Source organism: Pipistrellus kuhlii, unplaced genomic scaffold, assembly GCF_014108245.1.
Source record: "Pipistrellus kuhlii isolate mPipKuh1 unplaced genomic scaffold, mPipKuh1.p scaffold_m20_p_22, whole genome shotgun sequence".
NCBI classification, from domain to species: domain Eukaryota; kingdom Metazoa; phylum Chordata; class Mammalia; order Chiroptera; family Vespertilionidae; genus Pipistrellus; species Pipistrellus kuhlii.
In genome coordinates, this window is record NW_023425521.1 from 1542791 (window position 1) to 1565466 (window position 22676).

Genomic DNA, 22676 nt, shown 5'->3' on the forward strand with positions numbered 1-22676 from the left:
AGCCCTGGGGGCCCCCAGCTCGGTGCCTGTACGTAGTAGGTGGTCAATGAATGAGGCCGACAGATTCTGAGCAGGGAAAGTTGTCAGGACTAAGCACCTGCCCCACCCACCCTAGGCCCGTAACTGGGTCACTGGAGAAAGGAAATCTGATAAACCCATTCAAGCTCCCCAGCTCTTCCCTCTCCCCTCAGGATTTGCATTTTCAATTCAAGTAGGAGAGAGAGGCCTGGACTGGACACACAGGATACCAGTAGAGAAATAACGAAAAATGTCCTCCAGCCCTTTCCTTTCATAGATCCGGGGAAACTGAGGCTCAAGAAAGGAAAGTCACTTGCCAAGGTGAGAGGGCAGGAGGTGGCCTGCATTTAGTGCCAGTGACACCACAATGCCACTCCATCTCTATCTGTCCACTCACTGCCTGTGTACATCATGCCCACGCCCTGGCCTTCCTGTGAGGAGGGAGTGAGCAAGTGGTGTGGTCTAGAGTCTCAAGAGACAAGTGGACAAGGAGGAGCGAGATCGGGTGAGGTGGGGGGTAGAGGAAGGCTGGTGTGAACACAGCAAACACTGCGTAAGCAGAAGGCGCTTTTATAAAGCTTTGACGTCAGTGTTGCAACTGGAAACCTTCACCCCAAACAAGGCCCCCACTCTCCTGTTTTCTGCACTCCGAGCTCCCTCTTGCCAGTCCTCCTCCCTTGTCCAGATCCTCCTCCTCCGGGCGCCTTCCTGGCCCTACAGCAGAATCCACAGTGGCATGCTGTTGAGGTCACTGCAGAGGTAGATGGGCCCCATCAATGTCAGGACGGATGACGCCACACACCTCCCAAGAGGGTAGGACAAGTTTTATTTACGTAAACGACGCCTCCGGGGGAGCAGGGCTTATATGGCTGGAGACTGGCCTGCGTTTTCCCTATGTCAGGAGGGAGGTCAGGGTGAGGATTGTGTGGGAAGAGCAGGGCTTGCACGGTCCAAACCTCCCGTGGCTGCCACAGGAGGGAGTGCAGTCAGGGCCCAGGCTTTCCTTGTCCAGGTGTGGGACATAAGGGGAAGAAGGAGAGGTGACAGCATCAGAGCCATCAGCAATCAAACATCAAAAACTGTGCCCAGCCGAGACCGGTTTGGTTCAATGGATAGAACGTTGGCTTGGGGACTTGAAGGGTCCCGGGTTCGATTCCGGTCAAGGGCATGTACCTTGGTTGCGGGCACATCCCCAGTAGGGGGTGTGCAAGAGGCAGCTGATCGATGACTCTCTCTCATCGATGTTTCTAACTCTCTATCCCTCTCTCTTCCTCTCTGTAAAAAATCAATAAAATATATATATTTTAAAAAGCCTCTAGCTTACATTAAACAAAACAAAACAAACAAACAAACAAAACTGTGCCCAGCCCTAGCGGGTTTGGCTCAGCGGATAGAGTGTCAGCCTGAGGACAGAAGGGTCCTGGGTTTGATTCTGGTCAAGGACACATGCCCGGGTTGCAGGCTCAATTCCCAGTGTGGGGCATGCAGGAGGCAACGATTCTCTCTCAACACTGACGTTTCTATCTCTCTCTCCCTCCCTCTTAGAACTGGACCCAGATGCCTCATCGCACATGGTATTCCTGTGCCTCCTTCTCTCTCTGTGCCTACATTTCTAGGTGAGTCCCTTCTCCACGGGGAAGAGCTGACGAAGTCCGCTGAGGATGAGATGAGGCCCTGGATGCTCTCCCTGAAACCAGAGCATGCTGGCTGCTCGGCATGAACTCTCCAGCCCACAGGCCCTTCCAGTCAGTCTCCAGGTCTCCCTTCCCCGGCCCACCTCCCCCAGATCTGTCTGACACTCCCCCCATTCCTCAGCCTGGGCCTCCCCCTCGCAGGCAGGCGCCCTGCTCCCGCTCCCACATTCCTTCTGGACACTCCCCGGGAGTGGAAAAGCTATCTGTCATCCCTTTCCTGCTCCCGGCCCTGGGATCGGACGTGCTGGGCATTCCTGCTGGGGATGGCCAAAGAGATAACGCTGGCACGGAGCCCTTCCGTGGCATCATAGTACTTTCACACAGGCAGGCCCCCTGCCCACACTGCGTGTCCACCTGGCCCCTGAGCTCCTGGCCCCGGCTGCCTCCTCTCCTCCCGGAACAAGGCGGAGGGCCCAGCAGCCATCATAAGGAGAGCGAGATAAGTCCCACTTCCAGCCAAGTCAGCTTCCTGTTCCTTGAGTCCAATATCTCCTAACCCCGGAGGCTCTCAGCCACAGGTGGGCCACGGAGAGAGGTCAAGTGGCTCTGGAACCAATGCTGTCCTCAGGTCAGACAGGGGTGAGTGTCCACTCCCCAGAACCGCAGGGAGCACTGTTATCCCAGATGCCTTTGTTTAGGCATCGCTGGCTAACTCACCAACATCTGCCTGGAGTTTGTCTCTTAAAGACACAGCTGTGGTCAGCGGCTGCCAGTCCTAGCTGCCCCCCTGGAGTTGCATGATCTTGGACACTTACGTTCCCTTATCAGTCAGATGAGGATGATAATCCCGACTTCACAGGGAGGCCAGGAGGATGACATGAGAGCCTTCGTGTGAAATGACTTTCCTCAGCTGTCAAGTCAGGCTTGAGCCCCTCCCAGACTCTGCATCCAACTCTGTACTCCTAATTCTTCCTTCGTCTCCTTACAGAGGGCTCCAAACTGTACAAGCTCCAGGCCTCACCAAAACTAGATCTGCCCTGAGTATTATACAAACGTTAATTGTTTTTTTAAAATATATTTTATTGATTTTTTTTACAGAGAGGAAGGGAGAGAGATGGAGAGGTAGAAACATCGATCAGTTGCCTCCTGCACACCACCCACCGGGGATGTGCCCACAACCAAGGTACATGTTCCCGACCAGAATCGAACCTGGGACTCTTTAGTCTGTAGGCTGACGCTCTATCTACTGAGCCAAATCAGTTTAGGCCAAACGTTAATTATTAGTGGAAGTGGTCAAGAGAGGCTCTGGTGTCTGATAATACAGGATTAAAATCCGAGCTGTGTGGCCTTCACCAAGTTGCTTTATCTCCCAGAACCTCAGTTTTCTCCTCCTGAATCAGAAACAACCCCTCATCAGTTGTGGCCAGGATTTCATTTAAAAATATTTGTAAAGCAGAAACCGGTTTGGCTCAGCGGTAGAGCGTCGGTCTGCGGACTGAAAGGTCCCAGGTTCGATTCCGGTCAAGGGCATATTCGTTGATTGCGGACACATCCCCTGTAGGGGGTGTGCAGGAGGCAGCTGGTCAATGTTTCTCTCTCATCGACGTTTCTAGCTCTCTATCTCTCTCCCTTCCTCTGTGTAAAAAATCAATAAAATATATTTTAAAAATAAATAAATAAATAAAAATATTTGTAAAGCCCTTAGCATAGTTCTGTGTGCATCAGGACTTAGCACACACTAGTTTTCTTATTATTCTAAATGCTCAGAGATAGCAGTGCCCAACTAAACTTGAAGGTTGTGAGTGCTTTCGAGCTGAGCTCCTGAACCAAAATAACAAAACTCCTTCGTTTTTATGCTGCAGTGATGGAAATCTGAGTCAGACTTAATACAGTGCGCAGTGACCTCTAAAGTTCCCTTTCAGCTGGCCGATTTTTCTGCGGATAACCTCTAGGCCCCGCCCACCTCATGCCAACTGGCACCACCCACCACACACCTGTGGGGGCTGGCATCCCCGCCTAGTCTCCAAACAGCCTGAGCCTGGGTGGGAGACGGGGAACGTGGGGATTCTGCTGGGCTAGTATCTGGAGGCAGGTGTGCGTGAGAAGTGGGTGCAGGCTGGGTCCAGCTCCCTGGCCACGCAAGGAAGAGAATCATTTCCACATCCATGGGCTTCCGAGGGAGACCAGAAGGCGCAGCTCTCTTGGGGAAAGGCTGACTAGTCGCTAACCACTACGGATGCTGGTGATTTACTACTGCTAAATGTCTGCCTGGCTTCGCTGGGAGACCATGCCCAGCTGGGCTCTGGGTGGATGGGGGCGGGTGGGCAAGAGGGGAAAAAAAAAATCTCCACGAGGACAGCGAAGGGGCTGTGTGCGAGGAAGAACGCCCAGAGACCGCCAGCCGCCTCGCAGGGACGCCCAGCACAGCGGAGGCGCGGCGGCCGGTGCAGCCCCAGGCGCCCGGAGCTCAGCCCGCCCCCGCTCTCCCTCCCGCGGGGCCGGCGGCCGCGGCGGCCGCGCCTGCAACGGCCTTTGCAACCGCAGCCGCTGTCGCAGCAGCAGAGCCGTCAGGACAAATCCCAACCCCAGCCCCGCCCGTGCAATCCATCTGGATCCAAAGAAGACGCTTCTTGGACCAGGGACGGGGACGGGGAATCCAAGCCTTTGGAGGGCCCTGGACAGGTGTTTGGGGGGAGAGGGCGGAGCCGTCCTGGGGGGATGAGGAGGGCGGGGCGGTGCTGCCCCTTTAAGAGGCGGCGGCGGAGCCCGGACCTTCTCTTTCCCCGGAAGGAGAGGGAGCGCGGCCGGGCGCGCAAGGTGGGGAGGTGCGGCGCTGGGCGTGGGGAGGCGGGGCGCGCGGAAGCACCCCTCCCTCCCGGCCTCCCTGCGGTCTACCGGCCGGCCAGCCCAGATCCGTCACGCAGCCGGGATCGAAGTCGACTGTGCGGCCAAGGGGGCGCGGCCGGGACCAGCTGTGAGGCCGGGTGTCCGGGGCGGGGGCGCGGCGAGCAGAGGCAGGGCTGGCCGGAGAGGAGACCCGCGGACCCAGGAGCGCACCTGAGAGCGCGGACGGTGAGCGGATGTGCAGCCGATCGGCGCCGCGGGGCTGAAGGACGCGGCGGCGGGCCGAGCTGTGCTGCGGTGCGGCGAGCAGGTGAACGTGTCCCGCACCCCCAGCCCCGCGTCCTCGCGCGCTCCCGCCCGGGCGCCCGCTGCCGCCCGCACCCATGGGACCCAGCTCCCGCCCCGCCAGCCCGGTCCTGCGCCCGGCGCTCTGCGCGCTCGCCCTGATTGTGGCCGCCGGCGGCCGCGTCGCCTCCGCCTTCAACCTGGACACCCGATTCCTGGTGGTGAAGGAGGCCAGGAACCCGGGCAGCCTCTTCGGCTACTCGGTCGCCCTCCACCGGCAGACGGAGCCGCAGCAGCGCAACCTGTGAGTGCGGCCGGCGGGGGGGTGGAGTGGGCGAGAGTGTGTGTGTGTGTGTGTGTGTGTGTGTGTGTGTGCGCGTGTGTGCGGATCGGGAGTTGAGTCCTGGCCCAGGGGCCTCCGGCTACTGTGCGCAAAGATGAAGGGGGTGGGGACCTGGGCAACCCTCCTGCTGCTGAGATTTGGCGGGAAGTGAAGGGATTAGGCGTGGGATGGGGGTGGGGGTGGGGGCAGTAATCATTGGCAAGTGCTGACCCAGCCAGAACCTGTCTAGACGCAGCCCCTCAGCCCTTTAAACCTCTCGGGAGAGCAGCACTGGGGTTCCGCTTCCCTGAGCCCCTTCCGTTCCGTGAATTGAGTACCTAGTACACCGCATGCCTCTTGTTCTCCAGCAATGGGAGCCGGGGGCGGGGAGCACTGCAAGATAGATCTCCCTTACCGGTCTCCTGGGGAGGACCTATAGGCACTTGCTGTAAGCTCTCGCCCTTTACACCTCCCATTAAGTCTGCGGCCACGCCAGCCACACCCTCTGCAGAGACAGACTGGAGGGGTTCTCAGCCTCCCCGCAGCTGGAGGGTGAGGTGATGAGTCTGGGTGCTTGGAGCTGTCCAGGGCCTCCCTCTGACCCCTTGAAGGTGGGGGAGTAGAAGAGAGAGAGGAGGGGGCTGTCCCGAATCCTGCTTGGTCTCCTGCCCCCTCACCCCTAGGCCAGCAGTGACACGCTCCTCGCAGACATCTTTCCTGCATTCCACAGATTCATGTTGAATCTTTAACCCTGAGCGTGTTTGTTTGGTTTGAAGAGGGAAATGTGTTTTTCTGCTCCTTCTGTTCTCCTTCCCCGCCAGCTGGAAGAAGGAGGGGAAGAGCTAGGCAGAGGGGAGCGGGAAGGAGGCGGCATCCAGCCGCTGTGTGCCCCTCCTCCACGCTCACCACACACTCATGCCCTGAGGGGCATGTCCAGGCTTCAGATGTGTCTCCGCCTTAGACTCAGGAGGTCACCGGGCAGTTCCGGAAGAGAACCGCTGGGGGAGGCGGGGCTGTCCCAGGAGGGCTGTCCGGGGAGGGAAGGTGGTTAGGACAGGTCAGGCAGGCCCCATCACTTTGAGCGGGGGTCACCTACCGGACCTATCCCCGCTCCCCTCTCCCCCCTCGAGTCTGATCCTCTGAGCAAGAAGACGTGGTCATAAAAAGGGTGTGTTGAACCCTCTTCCACCTCTGGCTGAGGCCGGTAAACTTGAGGAATGTCAAAGTCCAAACTTGGCTCCTGCCCTGCTGGCCCAGCCCCTGCCCAGCCTACCTACCTGGACCGGCCTCAATTCCACGTAGCTTCTGCAGAGGCTAAGGTCGCCACCGCCTTCTCCGCCCTGCCCCAGCGGCTGTGGTCCGGCCCTGGCCAGTCCTCCATCTTTTGGAGGCCCTACGTGACCATCCACACCAGTTTCTATAATTGGTGCTCGCTCTGCCCCGATCCAGAAAAAGATTTTCCATGCTCAGGCAGCATCGTGCAAAGAGAAGATCAGAGAAGCATGAGGAAATAACGGGAAGCCAGCGTCAGTAAAGGATTCTGTAACACACACACACACACACAACCGTTGCTATGTGACCTTCAGCAAGATATGTCCCTTCTCTGGGCCAGTTTTCCCCAAAGAGGCGTCGGGTTGGACCTGGATCTCTGTTGCTCCTTCCTGCCTCTGTGGCCCTAAGAAAAGGCCCCTGCGGAGAGAGAAGAAGCTGCAGAGTTCCATTGCCCATGGCCTGTCTCCTGCATCTGTCACTAGTACCAGGGCCTTCGTTTCCTCTCATGCCAGGGGGAGGGGAACAACCCGCCTTCTTCATGGGATAAGAGTGGGCCTTCCATGAGATAACATGTGTCAGATGCTCTGCATATGCCCAGGTGCCGCTGAGGGCTCTTGCCAGGACCCCGATACACCCGCACTCTCCGTGGACCTCACCCAAGATGGCTGAGCAGAGAAGTGCTACTCCCCCCACCCCCCGGGGCAGCTAGAGGTGGCAGTGGGCCTGACCCTCAGAAGCAAGTAGTTCTAGATAGACTTCTAGGCCGCTCAGCATCCTCGGTCTTCCCCAGGGCTGGTTCTAGGCCTTGGCTCATTGCCTCGTCTCACTGGATTCTGCTCCTTGGCCCTTTGGGAGAGCCAGCTGGCCCAGCGGGGCCTCGCTGTAGCCAGCTGTGCAGCCAGATGTGAACAGCTGCCCGAGTGCGCGGCTCAGGGGAACCAGCAGGCAAGCCACAGCCTTCTGTTCCGTGAGCCTCAAGGTCCCTTTGGAAAAGGGAAAGTTCCATGGTCCCGAACAAGCTCTTCGTTGGGGGCTCACAGGAGATCTTCCCAAGGTGCAGAGATCCCCAAAAGCACATGTGAAATCGTGTGTGTTTGTGACTGTTGTTCTGGGGGTGGGAGCAGGGAGAGTGTGGCTTCCATCATATTCTCAAAGAAGGCTTTCTTCCAGAAATGGTTAAAAACCCATCAGCTCCACCTCCGGGCTGGGGTCCCCTGCTCACAACCTAAGAGGCTCACCCCAAGCCAGGCCCCAATTTCTCAGTTGCCGGACCTGAGGGGTGAGGAGTGGAGCAGAGGCTTCTTGCTGAGGTGCGTGAGGTCCCCTGGGGAAGCAGAGGAGCTATTCAGCCACTGGCTCCCCCCGCCCGTGGCACCTGCTCTTCGTCGCCTCCTGGGAATCAGTGTCCTGGTCTGGCCTGACCTTGTGGGAGATACCTCCCGGGCCCTCTCTCCCTTTCGCCTTTGCCAGACAAGGAGGGTTTCTGGGAAGCCTGGGTGAGGGTGGCTGGGCCTCCGGAAGATGAGGTCATCCCTGAGGGAGGCAGGAACCGGGATCACCTGCTGTGCTCTCCTAAAACACGTTTCCCCAGGCAGAGCGGCCACCTGGCCGCCACCAAGCTCGTGCCAAAGGAAAGGGGCGAACAGCTGCCACTGCAGGCAGGAGGCTGCATGGGTCCCCGCGTCCTCTCCTCTGGCTCTCCCCACTGACCGGCCAGGCCCGGGAGCTTTCCACTGGGCGGGAGGCAGGGGAAGCCGGTTCTGTAGAAAGAGAAAGGGGCTCGGTCAGAGCTACACAAAGGGGAAAGAGGAATTGAGGTTAGACGACATGAAGAATGCCCTAAGGGATCAAATAGGAAAAAAGCACTGAGGAGCGAGGGAGAGGGAGAAGCAATGAGAAGACCGGCCTTGTTCCTTTTCATCGGAGGCTTGGGCCAAGGGCCCCTTCTCCCGTCCTCCCTCATTCTATCCCTTCCTCCCGCCTGTTGCTCTGGCTCCAGGGCTGAGTCACCAGAGAGGAGAGGGGGCTGGCTGGGCAGCATGAGAAGGAAGGGGAGGACAGAGCGGGCTGCCGCCTCAGCCTCCACAGGAGTGGCCTCTGGGAGATGGCTAATTCCGGCAGCAGGGTTGGCACAGAGCTGGGATCCAGGCATCTGAGAACTGCTGCCACCCCACCCGGGCTCAGAGCTGGGGCACCCCCTCCCCAGCCAGCTTCTAGCCCTGAGGTGGGGGCCCCTTACCCTGAGCGCTGGCCCCTCTGGCCCTCTCCGGGTTAATCCAAATCTTCCCACTGGAGCCACCCCAGCGCCCCCCTGAGGGGAGGAACCTGTTTTTCTGAGCATCGCCCCACACTCCAGTATTCCAGGGGGGCTTTCTTCTCTTTGGGGTGAGCCAGCCTGGTGCTCTGACACCCCTGGGCCTAATACCCCAGTCCCCTCCCATTCTACTGCTTTCTACTTGGCTATTCCATTAGCCTTGAGCTGTCAGAGTGAGAGGCAGAGGTGAGGAAGTGCTTTTCCGGAACTTGGGGCCCAAGGGGGCTCCCCAGGGGCCAGGAGGGGCTGTCTGGATGAGGAGGCAGCTCTCTGAAAGCCTTTAAGAGGTCATCTTACTCATTCCCCTACCTCCCTGAGGGGCTCCCTGCCCACCACCCCCAGCCCAGACCCCAAGAGAGGTTTGGTCTGATCTCTCCTCTTGCTCCAGGGGCTGGGCAAAGCCTCCCTCTTATTCTCCTTCCTTCTGACTGCTGCTGGGAGGGGGCTCAGTGGTGGTCTAGAAGGGATCAGCTTTTGGATTCACTCTGCTGCCCGCTGTTGGACCAGGTGCTCATTTGCATATTAATTTGTAGTACATTTGCATGTCAGTAAGGTCTCTCCCCCCTCTGGGTTCTCCCACATCTGGCTGTGGCTGGAGGCAGCTGGATCTGACTCTCTGCGCCCCACCTTCCTCCATCCACTCGCAGTCCTCTGACTGTAGACCCATTGGATCCTGGGCTGGGAGCCAGAGGGCCTTAAAGGGCCTCTGAACAGGCCAAGTGGGAGCTAAAAATACTCCAGGAGGTGGGAGTGGAGGCTCCCTATGGAATCTCTGGGGAGGGAGGGGCTTGGGATGTGGGCCTGGCATTGCCCTATCGTTCCTCACTAGACACAAGACTGGTTGGGGCAAGGCCGGGGAGGGTATAGATGGTAAGGGGATTTATTTCTTTTCTTTTAAAAAAAGTATATTTTATTAATTTTTTATAGAGAGAAAGGGAGAGGGATAGAGAGTTAGAAACATCGATGAGAGAGAAACATCGATCAGCTGCCTCCTGCACACGCCCTACTGGGGATGTGCCTGCAACCAAGGTACATGCCTTTGACCAGAATCAAACCTGGGACCCTTGAGTCTGCAGACCGACGCTCTATCCACTGATAGAGCAGCTCAAACCGGTTAGGGCAAGGGGATTTATTTCAATTCAGTTGCTTCTGTACCGAGCTCTGCCTGCTTGGTTCCCCAGGAGGCTCAGAGGAGGGTCCCTCTGCTCCCTCCCTCAGACATCTTGGACAAGCAGCCATAGGAGCAGCAGCATTGCAAGGGGTCCATTGCATTGCAGTCCTGGGAGGCAGCCTGGCCTCTTCTCGCCCACTGAGGCCTGGGCCTACCCCCTCAGGGTCACTGTAGCAAGACCCAGGCTCCACCAGCCCACTCTGAGCTCCCACCTGGAATGGCTCCAGCTGCCAGGCCCCACCCCCGCCTTAGTGGTGGCCTGGCCTCCTTAGGCATTGGAAGTGCTGCCGTGCCCCATGCTCTGCTCCCTCTAAATAACCGGACTCGTCTGCTGTCGGTCCTCTGCTCCAGGCTCCCTAACCCGGAGGAACGGGAACTCTGGGTACCTGGGGCATGCTGGGGCCAGGCCTGGGGTCTCAGTAACAGAATGACCGTGCTCACCTTGACCATGGCTTCATAGTCAGAACGTCCCTTCAGAGAGAGAATCCGTTTGTCCCCCCAACAGCCCTGGAGACTGGCGGGACAGCTGCTGTCCCCATGTCATAGACCAGGCGCTCAAGGCTCAGAAAGGGAAAGGAAATGGCCCCTTTAGCAGAACAAATCTTTCGGCTGGACCCTTAGGCTCCCAAGCTGGAAAGTTCCTTTCGAAAGGCTTCCCTCCCTCTCTCACCTGTCAGGTTCCATAGGGGAGGTGCCCATAGGTGGTCAGGCATCGACTCACCAGGCACCCTCCTGAGCTTAGGCAGAGGGTGACTCACTGGGCCTGGCTGCCATGCCGGCCCCCTGCCAGCCTTTCTGCCTGGCACTGCCTAACCCTTCCCCGGGGGTAAGGGCTGAGCTGAGGTGTAAGGTGTAGGCAGGGGCCCCACCCCCTTCCCAGCACCTCCAGGCCGTGCATTCCTGACACCCAGTGGGCAGAGGCACCCAAGTCCTGGCATGCCTAGGCCCCGCCCTGCCCACTCCCTGAAACCTTCACTCACAGGTTCCAGGGAAGAGCTGCAGGCGGGCTATGGCTCGGCACTTCCAGACTCTGGCAAGAGGCCCAGCGCCTGAGTTCTGAGCTGGGAGCCTCCGGGTGCTGGTATTGCGGGGGCCCCGTGGAGGGGCTCCTAGGAGGTGCCTGCCACCCAGGAGGCTGGGTCCATCAGAATCCAGGAGGCGGTCCTGGCAGAAGGTCCAGAGGCTGCAGAGAGATGGTGCTGGGAGAGGAAGGAGTGGTAGAACTGGGTTCTCAAACTGGGTGCACAATATTTGTGGTACATGTCACACCTGCAGGTTTTCATATTCATATTCAGCTCAGGTGGTCTGGGATGGGCTGAGGAATTTGCCTTTTGAGCACAAATCCCAGGGGTTTCTGATGCTGGTGGTCCAAGGACTCTTGAGATATAATTCCGAGGCGAATCCCCTGACTTCTGTCCTCTGGTCCCCTCTGTGGTAGGGATGGGTGGCTGGGACCCTAAGCCTCCTTGTGGGAACTTGTAGTCAATGCCCCTACAGGTGGGCAGGCTGGGGACAAGGGGGTAGTCATTCTCACCCGTGCCCACTCGCATTCCCACTTTCCAACAACACTGCCCTGGGGACAGAATGTCCAACATGTCAAGTACCCAGTCCCACTCAATGCCCGTGTGCCTGTCTTCAGGTGGCAGTGGGGGTGGGGGTGTAAACATTGCTCGGATTCCTTAGGGGTCCACTCTTCCTAGACCTAAGTCCTCAGATGGCTTAGAGTGGAAGGACCCAGCCACCTCTTACATCTTCTCTCCCAGGTCCTCCTGGAAGGTGAGCCCTTCGTCAGGATTCCTCCAGGCTTGCCCTCTTTCAGTCTGCCTTCATCTCAGAGGCCAGAGCATTCCTTCCAAAACCCAGCTCTGACCATGTCACTCCCAGCTCTGACCTTGCTCAACATCCCTCCCCGGCTCCCCAAGGCCCTTTGCACCCTGCACTCTGTCAATCTCCGGGTTCCTGGATTCCAGCGGTGCCAGGACCCTGCAGATACCTGAGTCATCCTGCTTGCTCATGCTTCCTGGCCCCAGGCACACGCCACACATATGTCTGAGTGCCCTTCCTCCCCGTCCTCACCTGGCGGCCTGGTCATCATTCTCAGACTCAGACCAGTCCCTCGTGCAGAATCGGGGCTGGTTTGCCCCCTGCTTTCCCCTGCAGAAGTCTGCTTCCTGCCTGCCTTGTCCTCCGGGCATGCTCCTGGAGGTCAGGGGGCTGGGACCCATTTATCTCCTGACCCCAGGGCCTAGCACACAGCCTGGCAGAGCAGATGCTCAGTAAACACATGTTCAACAGCAAGCTGTGTGAAGTGGCTTTTGGGGAGTCTGAGCTCAGACCCCCTACCTCCTTGCCCCACAGGCTCCTGGTTGGTGCTCCCCGTGACCTCGCCATATCTGATCGCTATACCAACCGGACTGGTGCTGTGTACCTGTGCCCACTCAGTGCTCACAAGAATGACTGTGAGAGGATGGACATCACAGAGAAAAGTGAGGGGAAAGGGCTGGGGGTCAGTGCTGGGCCAGGAGCCTGGTGGAGAGGGTAGCAAAGAGAGAAATGACCCGGAGGAGATGAAGGCTCCCCTGGGCAGTTTTAGTCACTTCTAGTCCCGCTGGGAAGAGGGAGTCTTAAAGGAGAGTGGAACCATATGGGATTTGTGGAGCTCAGGCTGTGGGGGGCTGGAGGAGGGAGGAGGGACAGCTGCCCTGCTGGAGTGCAGGATCCGAGAGGGACCGACCCCTCCCTCTGGACGTTCTGGGCACTGGGAGGATGGGGTGCCCTGACCCATGATCCCTCCCATGCCTACAGGTAACCCTGGCCATCACAAAATTGAGGACATGTGGCTTGGGGTGACTGTGGCCAGCCAGGGCCCTGCAGGCAGAGTCCTGGTAAGTAGACACTCAAGTCGGTTCCCCCCATTCAGCCCTCTCCTTCATCTCTTCCTAGCTGTGGAGAAATCAGAGGACAGAGGGGGTCTTTGGTGCATGAGCTGGGGCTTTGCAAATGACTAGTCTATGGCTCTCTGGGTCTCAACCCTGCACTTTCGGGCGGGGGGTGGGGGTGGGGAGAGGGTCCTGGCACTCTCCCAAGACCCAGCATGGCCTGGGTCCTGTCTGAATCACACTTCCTCCCTGCTCCACCCCTGCTACCCCCTGACTTGCTCACCCTTCGTGGGAACAGCTATAGGAACAGCAGAGAGAAAAGGGCAGATAGGCCCTCGGGCCATGTGGCCTGGTCTTTTTCCTTCCACGGAGACTGGCTGGCTGTCAGGAGAGAGACAATCCTGCTGACGCCAGCTCACTTGGTTTGGGTCTGAGGGCCCACTCCGTTATCAGTTGTCACTTCCTGCCCCATTCTTTTTCTTTTTTAAATATATTTTTATTGATTTCAGAGAGGAAGGGAGAGAGATAGAAGCATCAATGCATTCCCCGCACTGGGGATGGAGCCCAAAACCAGGGCATTTGCCCTGACTGGGAATCTAACCGTGACCTGCTGGTTCCGAAGGATCCTCCATGCTCAACCACTGAGCCATGCCAGCTGGGCATCCTGCCCACATTCTTCAGCGCTGGCCCCTGGGCCTCTCAATTTCTGAATCTCACAGAGAGATTTTTAAAGCTGATACAAAAAACTTACATACAGCAAAATGTACATGTAAGTTTCATTGAGTTTTGAAAATTATGCACCTGTGTTACCAACATCTGTTAAAAGACATCGAGGATTTCCAGCATTCTAGAAAGCGTGCTGCTTCCCGTCAGTCATCACCTCCATCCCTGCCACTGCTGTGCCCTTCACATTTGAACACTGTTTTAAGCTCCGGGCTTGCATCACTTCACTCGAACACCTTTATGTTAGACCTCTGTCATGATCGTGTGGGGCTGGGACCCCCTTAAGACAGTTCTAATTCTGGGTGCTTCCGTATTGTCTGCTCGCCCATCTATCTGTTCCTTCAACAAGTTTTTATTTTTATTATTTTTTTATATTTATTGATTTTTTAAGAGAAGAAGGGAGAGGGAGAGGAACAGAGAGTTAGAAACATCGATGAGAGAGAAACATTGATTCAGCTGCCTCCTGCACACTCCCCACTGGGGATGTGCCCGCAACCAAGGTACATGCCCTTGACTGGAATCGAACCTGGGACCCTTCAGTCTGCAGGTCGACGCTTTATCCACTGAGCCAAACCGGTTAGGGCCTTCAACAAGTTGTTAGTGAGCACCCACTGTGTGCCATGCTCTGTGCCAGCACCAGGGACTTAGTGGTGACAGGTCAGGCTGGGCCAGTGGGAGTGACACTCACGGCGGGAGGGGACACAGAAAGTAAGCCAACGCGAGCGAGGCCTGGTGCTGGATGTCTGCCTGGCCTCTGGCAGTTCTGATTGATTTGCCCCAGAACTATTTATCGAGTGTGTGCTGGGAGAGGCTACGGGAGAGGCCGCGCAGCCTAGCGTGAAACCGCTTAGACTGCAGAGCCGGTCAGCCTCTCCCGAGGTGTGAGAGCTTAAACCGAGACCTCCTCTCTGAGCCTCTGAAATGGAGAAAGGAAGCGTCCCTTCTCCATCGCGTTGTTGGGAGGCTTAAAAGGCTTCGTGTGTGAGGAGGTTAGAATTGTGTCTGGCATGCAGCAAGCGCTCCGTTGTAGCTGCTGCCGCTGCTGTTGTTGTTAGCTGTCCTCTCGTTAAGAGGGCAGGGTCATCTGGGGACAGCGGAGAAGCAAGCTCCTTAATCTGCTGGCGATCTAGCTCCCTTAAGACCTGAGCGCTTGAACCCACATTCCTTCATCCTTCCCCCTTTCCCTTTTGCCAGAATCCCTGAGCCGCTCTCCAAGCCAGTGCCTTCTGGCCTTCCAAAGAGCGTTTCCCACCTTCGGAGCAGGTTTCTGCATTCCGGAAAGGAGACGCAGGGGCAGGGGGAGAAAAAGCAGCGAGGGGCCCCCTTTCAGCTCCTCTCCCGCCAAGCCAGGGGCGCACAGGACCCAGGGACCGCTGGCCCTGAGTCCCTGCTGCGGGCTCAGCCGTGTGCTGGGGGGGGGTCCCCAGGTCTGTGCCCACCGCTACACCCAGGTGCTGTGGTCGGGGTTGGAGGAGCAGTGGCGCATGGTGGGCAAATGCTACGTGCGGGGCAACAACCTCAAGCTGGACCACACGGACGACTGGCAGACCTACCACAACGAGATGTGCAACAGCAACACGGACTACCTGGACACGGGCATGTGCCAGCTGGGCACCAGCGGCGGCTTCACCAAGAACACGGTGTACTTCGGAGCTCCCGGTGCCTACAACTGGAAAGGTGAGGACCCGAGGGGAGGAGCCGAGACCACCCGCCCCAGGTGGCCACTGGGGGTCCGAGGAGACAGACCCCCTTCGCCAGGGTCAGCAGCCACCACAAGCCCCGCTATTTGAAAGCACTTACTATGTGCCAGAGGCTTTCCACGTGTTATCTTAATTAACCTTCAGAGAGTCTAGGAGGCAAGTATTATTGTACCCATTTCACAGAAAACCGAGCCTCAGAGAAGTGGAAATGAATTGCTCAAGCCGACAGTGAGCTTGAAAAACTCTGAATTAGAATGAAGGTCCATCTGAGTCTAACGTAACTATTTAAAGACTGATCTAAAAAAACACTCCCTGCGCCCTGACCAGTTTGGCTCAGTGGATAGAGCGTAGGCCTACCGACCAAAGGGTCCTGGGTTCGGTTCCAGTCGAGGGCATGTACCTTGGTTGCAGGAGGCAGCTGATTGATGTTTCTCATCATTGATGTTTCTCTCTCTCTCTCTCCCTCTCCCTTCCTCTTTGAAATCAATAAAAATATATTTTAAAAAAATAAAAAATAAAAATAAACACAACATGCTCCTGGTGCAACTACTAAATGGTACAGTAGGATTCAGTAAAATAAAAAATGCCCCTTTTCTCATCCCTGCCGTCACCCACCTTCCTTGTCCCCTTTCCCAGTGTACACTCCATCTGTGGACCCTCCAGACTTATTTTAGAATAGAGAGGTACCTCTAGTACGCACTCAAGCAGAATCACACTAAACAGGCTGTTCTACTACTTTATCTGTTCACTTTTCAGTAAACTGTGGGCATTTTTTTCATGTCAAGACATATAGGTCAATCTATTGGGGGCTGCAGAGTATTTCCCTGTACCAAGACCCATACCTGTAACTACCAGGGCACACACGCCTGACGGCCCACACCCCCGGCCTCTGCTTTTCTCCACCACACAGGCTGTAGCTGCAGCGACCCATCTCCTGTCACTGTTCCCTGCTGTTGTAGAACCAACAGGCAGAGGGAGCCCAGAGCCTCGGCCCCTGGCCTGGGTCTTAGTCACAGCTCTGTGCTCACCTGAACTGAGGGCTCTCTCTGCTCGCTCCTGTGGTCCTGCCTCCCCCTCCCCCCGGTCCTTTAAATCTTGGTGGAGTGCCAGGTACTCTCCGCAGTAGCCCCAGGGTGCAGGGGCCAGGTGGGTAGCCCCAGTTTGGGGGCAAGACTAGGAGGAGATAATGGCATGAAGCTGGCCTCAGTGTCCAGGGTGGGAGAAGTGTCATCTAGTCTCCACGAGCCTGGATGACCAGATTCAGTCATGTCCCTGCAACTAGCTCCTCATCCCTAAGCCTCACTCTTCTCATCTGCAAAATGGGGGGAGGGGGGCGTCATCATTCTTTTTTGCTGTTGTTGTTAATCCTCACCCGAGGATTATTTTCTCCATGGTTTTTAGAGAGTGGAGGGGAGATGGAGAGAAAGACACAAACATGACTGAATCTGGTCATCCAGGCTCGTGGAGACTAGATGACACTTCCCCTGCTCTGGACACTGATGCCAGCTTCATGCCATTATCTCCTCCTAGTCTTGCCCCCAATCTGGGGCTACCCACCTGGCCCCTGCACCCTGGGGCTACTGCGGAGAGTACCTGCATCGATGTGAAAGACATCGCTTGGTTGCCTCCTGCATGCACCCCAACCAAGGCCAGGGATCCAGCCTGCAACCAAGGTATGTGCCTTCACTGGAAGCAAACCCAGGACCTTCAGTCCATGGGCCGATGCTCTATCCACTGAGCCAAACCAGCTAGGGCTACTTTTATTTCAATATGTTTTTACTGGTTTCAGAGAGATGAAGGGCGAGGGAGAGAAAGATACAAACATCCATGAGAGAGAATCATTGATCGGCTGCCTCCTGTACGCCCCCTACTACTGGAGATCAAGCCCGAAACCCAGGCATGTGCCCTGACTGGGAATCCAACCCTGATCTCCTAGTTCATAGGTCAGTGCTCAACCACTGAGCTCCACCAGCCTGGCTACTTCACAGAATTGTTCAAATAAAGAGAAATAAGTGATTTGCACCTGGCCAAGTGCGCACAAATATTTTAAGAGGTTACAGTTAGCCTGGACATGGTGGAGGGAAGAGGTGGTGACTTACACTCCCTCTCCCCAAATCCTTTGGAAGGAAACAGCTACATGATTCAGCGGAAGGAGTGGGATTTATCCGAATACAGTTATAAGGACGAGGAGGACCAAGGAAACCTCTATATTGGTGAGTCCAGGCGTGGTGGCCCAATGGGTGGAGGGGGGGGCAGGGGCTCCGTCCCTGGCACGCTGGCCCTCTCACCCTTGGTGCCTGGTGGAAGGGTGAGGCCAGGGTTCAGATGTAACTAGTGGCATTTAGTTCAATTAGTGCTTATTGAGCGCCAAGATGCCAAGTCCCTACCCGCACAGGGCTCACTATCCAATGTACAGACAGGACTGGGGGTGGGCATCCAGAATCCACTTTCTTGCCCAACTTAGAAGACAATGGGGGGGGGTGACCTCCGCGGTGCATCCCGAGGAGAAGGCCACAGAGTTCACTGGGGCCTTGACTGACCACCTTCCCCCATCCCAGGGTACACGGTGCAGGTGGGCAGTGCCATCCTGCACCCTACAAACATCACCATTGTGACGGGTGCCCCGCGGCACCGACATATGGGTGCTGTCTTCTTGCTGAGCCAGGAGGTAGGCGGCGACCTGCGGAGGAGGCAGGTGCTGGAGGGCACACAGGTGGGCTCCTATTTTGGCAGCGCCATTGCCCTGGCAGACCTGAACAATGATGGGTGAGAGTCCAGGGACGTTCTGTGGGGCCAGGGAGAATGGTGAGGGGAGCAGGCTTGCCAAGGCAGAGAAGGGGAGGCTTGCGTTGGTTTGCATGCGGTTGCAGGGATTTGCACATTAATCTTGTCTATTGATCTGCAATCAGACTTTACGGGATTCTAGGCGTTTGCGTGCCACCTGCTTCTCCTTGTCTATGCCGGTCATTTCCCTGGCTCTGGTGCACGTGGGCTGTTTGGGTGTGATCTGTGCACACATGTCTTCCTCGCATGTGCTTTCTGTTAGATGGGTTCACGTTGGCATTTCCTTGGCTTTCCCACCACGCATGGCCAGGGATGCTGTTTGCACAGCCATGTGCTCTGGCACGGTTATGCCTGCTACACCACAGTTACGCTGCATCCTGATGGCTGGCCTCACGCTCCCATGTCCTTCTCTTCTGTGCAGGTGGCAGGACCTCCTGGTGGGTGCCCCCTACTACTTTGAGCAGAAGGAAGAGATAGGGGGCGCCGTCTATGTCTTCATGAACCAGGCAGGCACCTCCTTCCCTGCCCAGCCCTCCCTCCTCCTTCACGGCCCCAGCGGCTCCGCCTTCGGCTTCTCCGTGGCCAGCATTGATGACATCAACCAGGATGGATTCCAAGGTATGAGCCAGCACCCCTGCCCCAGTGCCCCCGCAGACTGAGTGCCAGCCGCATACCAAGCTTGGCAGGGCCCGAAGAGGGGAGGAGGTGGGGCCCAGGCCTGGGGAGCTTACAGCAGCGCTGGAGACGGGGTGGGGAGAGGGAGCCACCACAGGCCAGGAGCGAACATACGGCTGGGCATCAAAGGCTGGGCTGAGGGTGCGGCGTGGCAGGGAGCAGAGGGGCACAAGAGGAGATAGGACATGTGCCCGAGGTACCCAGAACAGCAGGTGTGGGGTGTTCATTCCAGAGCCGAGGCTAGAGAGAGAGTGTGGGGGCGAGGAGGATGTTGTTGAAAGCCAGGCTTTCTATGTGGGTCATGTTAGAGGGGTGCCCAGACAAGGTCTGGGGCAGGGATCGGATAGGATGGCTTGGTGCCCTGGTACCTTGAATGATCATTCTGGAAGGAGATGTGGGACAGATGGGGGCGAGCAAGGCCGGGGTGTTAGAATCAGGAATGCAGTATCTCAGAGGGGGCGTTAAGAGCTAGGAAAAGGCAGGAGCCCCGGATATAGAGGATGTCACCAGAACTCTGCAGCACCTAGGGACCCATCAGACCTGGCTGGTGGCCTGGTTGCCATGGGAGCACCTGGCACATCTGGAAGTCATTTCTCTGGCATCCTCGGTTTCCCAGAACATAACTAAGAACCAAAGGAGCCACCAGAGAGCCCAGACCAGTGACAGCGAGTTTGGCTGATGCAGCCCAGAGCACAGACTGGTGCAGGAGTCACCGGTTTCCACTTAGGACCCACTTACTCGTCCTCCACGTACTTTGCTAACAAGCTTGGCATTCTGTTTGCTTAGGCCTTATCAGATCAAAAGCAGCAAACTCAGGGTTGAGTCAAGTTTAAGAAGCTGAAACAGTTTGGGTTGAGGCAGGGGAAATCATGGTTGGAATGTTACAAGTCTGGACACTTGAACATTTAACACTGTAGCGTTGTGGTTCAGGTCCAAGCCCCTCCCCTCCCCGGTGCTAGAGAGACATGGCCTCCGGGATCATAGAAAACAGGGATAGAGAGTGCCCAATGGGGAAACTGAGGCAGAGAGCAGAAGGGGTTGCCTGAAGTTGTGGCCTAGCCAGTCTTATTCAGGGTCCTGAGTTCCAGATCTCCTTTTTTTTTTTTTTTTAAACCCTGGCTTGTGTGATCCTGTGGGTAAATGACATTAGGAGAAGCAGGTGTCTGGAGGGGAGGCTGGTGGGGGAGATGGAAGGCGCTATAATGAGGGCAAATGAACGGCAGTTGCTAGTGGGCGTTGGGAAGGTGGGCCTTCCTGAGATACTAACTAGCTGTCTGAGACACTAACTAGCTGTCTGAGTGGGTAAGTCACTTCCCTCTCCTGGACCTCCTTTCTCACATATGCAAGGAGGCAGCTGGGTGCCCGTTGGTCCCAGCTTTCATCCTGAGCCACAGAGGACTGTGTCCCGGTGATTTCAGGGCTGCCTGGCAGGGTGAGGTCAAGGCCATGCTGGGCTCTGTGTCTGGAGCACAGGGTTGGGGGGATAGGGGGCCCACAGTCCCCGGGGTGGCCTCACTCTGCCTCTCTTCCGCAGACATCGCTGTGGGAGCGCCGTTCGAGGGCTTGGGCGCGGTGTACATCTACCACAGCAGCTCCAGGGGTCTCCGCCAGCAGCCCCAGCAGGTACGAATGGACAGGGATGGGGCCTTCCCTCCTTTGGCTCACCCACCTCCTTCTTAACCCCCCTGGGCTCCCCTCCCCAGACCCTACCCTAGAGCTTGTCTTCAGTGCCTCCCCCTGCCCCCAGGTGATCCACGGAGAGCAGCTGGGACTCCCCGGCTTGGCCTCCTTCGGCTACTCCCTGAGTGGGAAGATGGACGTGGACGAGAACTTCTACCCGGACCTGCTCGTGGGGAGCCTGTCGGACCGCGTCGTGCTGCTGCGGTGAGCCAAGGCGACGGTGAATAGGGGGCTTCTCCCCTCCAGCCCCGCCTGCAGGGAGCCCTGGCTCTGGCCGCCTTCATCACCAGGCCCCCTGAGCCCGAACCCCAGCCCGGCCTGGCCCGAGGCAGGCAGGGGGTGCTGATCGCGGCGTGTTCTCTCTGCAGGGCCAGGCCCGTCATCAACATCCTCCACAGGACCCTGGTGGCCAGGCCGTCCGTGCTGGACCCCGCGCTCTGCACAGCCACCTCCTGGTGAGACTCAGTCCCTGCTCTGCCCACCAGCCCTCCTTATGGATGGGCAACCAGGAGGGCCCTGGCTCCCAACTCCCTCTCCCCCAGCAACTCCTGATATCCCACCAGTAGGGGGTTGATTCTTGGGGTAAGCATTGCCCAGCTTATCCAACCTCATTAAAAAGCAAAATTCCTCGCATTGGGGTGGGGAGCAGTAGGCATGGGGGTTAGCCTGCTTCAAGTTCCAGCTGTGCCCACTGCAGTGCTACGGGGTGGGCTCTGGGAGTGAGGTCCTGGGGGAGGAGGGACAAGGGAACAGCTGGTTGGATGGCGGTGGGGAAGAAGAGAGGCACCTAGAGTGAATTATCCATCTTTCTGAGACTCAGATTCCCGGCCTGTAAAACCAAGTCAGTAATAGCCAATTCGCAGGATTGTTGTGATGGTTAAATGAGATACTGGACAAAAAGCCCTCAGAATGGTACCCTGTCCACCCCAAATGCTCAAAATACGTTAGCTGCTGAGGCGGTTGACCATGATGTGGATGACCCCAAGGTCTTTGTGTGAGGGAGGATGTTGGGTCAGAAGGCAGAGGGAGACAGAGCAAGGAGACATAGAAGGAGAGCTGGCCTTAGCTGGTTTGGCTCAGTGGATAGAGCATTGGCCTGCGGACTGAAGGGTCCCGGGTTTGATTCCAGTCAAGGGCACATGCCCCGATTGTGGGCTTGATCCCCAGTGTGGGTTGTGCAGGAGGCAGCCAATCCATGATTCTCTCTCATCATTGATGTTTCTATCTCTCTCTCCCTCTTCCTTCCTCTCTGAAATCAATAAAAATACAAAAACCAAAAAAAGTTGGTTTTTTAAAAAAGGAGATCTGGGACTAGAGGTCCTGAATAAGACTGGCTGGGCCACAACTTCAGGCAGCTACTTCTGCTCTCGGCCTCAGTTCGCCATTGGGGACCTCTAGCCCCGTTTTTTGTGGCTCTAATGGGAACATCCCAGGCCAGCTGTGTGGACTCCCAGTTTTGCCCCTGCCCTTCCCCCGAAGGGCCCTGTGTCCCCTTGCCCGGTAAAGGGGTAAAGGGAGTGGGAGTGTGGGCCAGGTGTCTGGGTCTTGCGTAACCAGCCCTCCCGTATGCCCCACCTCCCCCAACAGTGTGCAGGTGGAGCTGTGCTTTGCTTACAACCAGAGTGCTGGGAACCCCAACTACAGGAGAAACATCAGTGAGTGCTGGGGTGCAAGGTGGGGGGGGGGGGAGCACAGGCTCACCTGGTCGCTTGCTGACCACCCTGCCCTCCCCCTGCAGCCCTGGCCTACACGCTGGAGGCAGACCGGGACCGCCGCCCGCCCCGGCTCCGCTTCGCCCAGAGCCAGTCGGCTGTCCTCCATGGCTTCTTCTCCATGCCCGAAAGGCGCTGCCAGAAACTAGAGCTGCTCCTGATGGTGAGGGAGGTGCCAGGGGAGGGCCACGTCCCTCAGAGAGGTAGCCAGCACCCCCCCCCCCAGGTCAAGGGTGAGGAACTGGGGTGTACTGTCCCCCCTGGAAACCCATAGGTCTTCAAGGGGCACAGTACACAGCTCCCAGCATTCGGTAGAGGAGAGATGGAGACCTGAGAAGAGTGAGGGTTGTGAGACTCTTGGCTCTGCTCAGCTCTGGGGGACATGGGTCTGTGAATTGGGGGCAAACTCAATCCTCTCTGGGACACTAGGGTGGAAAGGGAGACCTCAACTGTGGACCCCAGGGATGGAGGGAGGTATCTCTGAACCCCATCTCCCGTGTAGATCAAGGTGATAGGAAGGAGATCAATTTGATTCTAAGACAAGAGGAAGTTCAGCCTTACGAGGGGGGGGAGGAGGGGAGCTTTCCAGGTGAAAGGGGGCCCAAGCTCCTCCCTGGGGACTGTGGGTGGTGTGAGGATTCAACTCAGCAGTGGGGGGCGGTG

The 22676-nt window shown here is 57.2% G+C and overlaps 1 protein-coding gene across 5 annotated transcripts in view; it reads left to right on the forward strand.

The window, feature by feature from the left end:
- The first annotated feature begins 4416 nt into the window (after positions 1-4416).
- ITGA3 (integrin subunit alpha 3) overlaps positions 4417-22676 on the forward strand; it is a 41044-nt gene continuing 22784 nt past the window's right edge. For 2 of the 5 annotated variants that reach the window (XR_006742467.1, XM_045586088.1), the window contains exons 1-12: positions 4419-5085; positions 12219-12346; positions 12666-12745; positions 14890-15139; positions 17289-17375; positions 17721-17928; positions 18368-18564; positions 20156-20244; positions 20369-20505; positions 20670-20756; positions 21889-21956; positions 22040-22176. Coding sequence is in view for 3 of the 5 variants with exons in the window: in XM_045586088.1 (XP_045442044.1) it covers positions 4880-5085; positions 12219-12346; positions 12666-12745; positions 14890-15139; positions 17289-17375; positions 17721-17928; positions 18368-18564; positions 20156-20244; positions 20369-20505; positions 20670-20756; positions 21889-21956; positions 22040-22176 (1674 nt within the window). In the remaining 2 variants the exon portion in view is untranslated. Of the gene's footprint in view, positions 5086-12218; positions 12347-12665; positions 12746-14889; positions 15140-17150; positions 17216-17288; positions 17376-17720; positions 17929-18367; positions 18565-20155; positions 20245-20368; positions 20506-20669; positions 20757-21888; positions 21957-22039; positions 22177-22676 lie in introns of those variants that run through there. The other 3 variants (XR_006742468.1, XM_036451121.2, XM_036451124.2) reach the window with 3 other exon arrangements.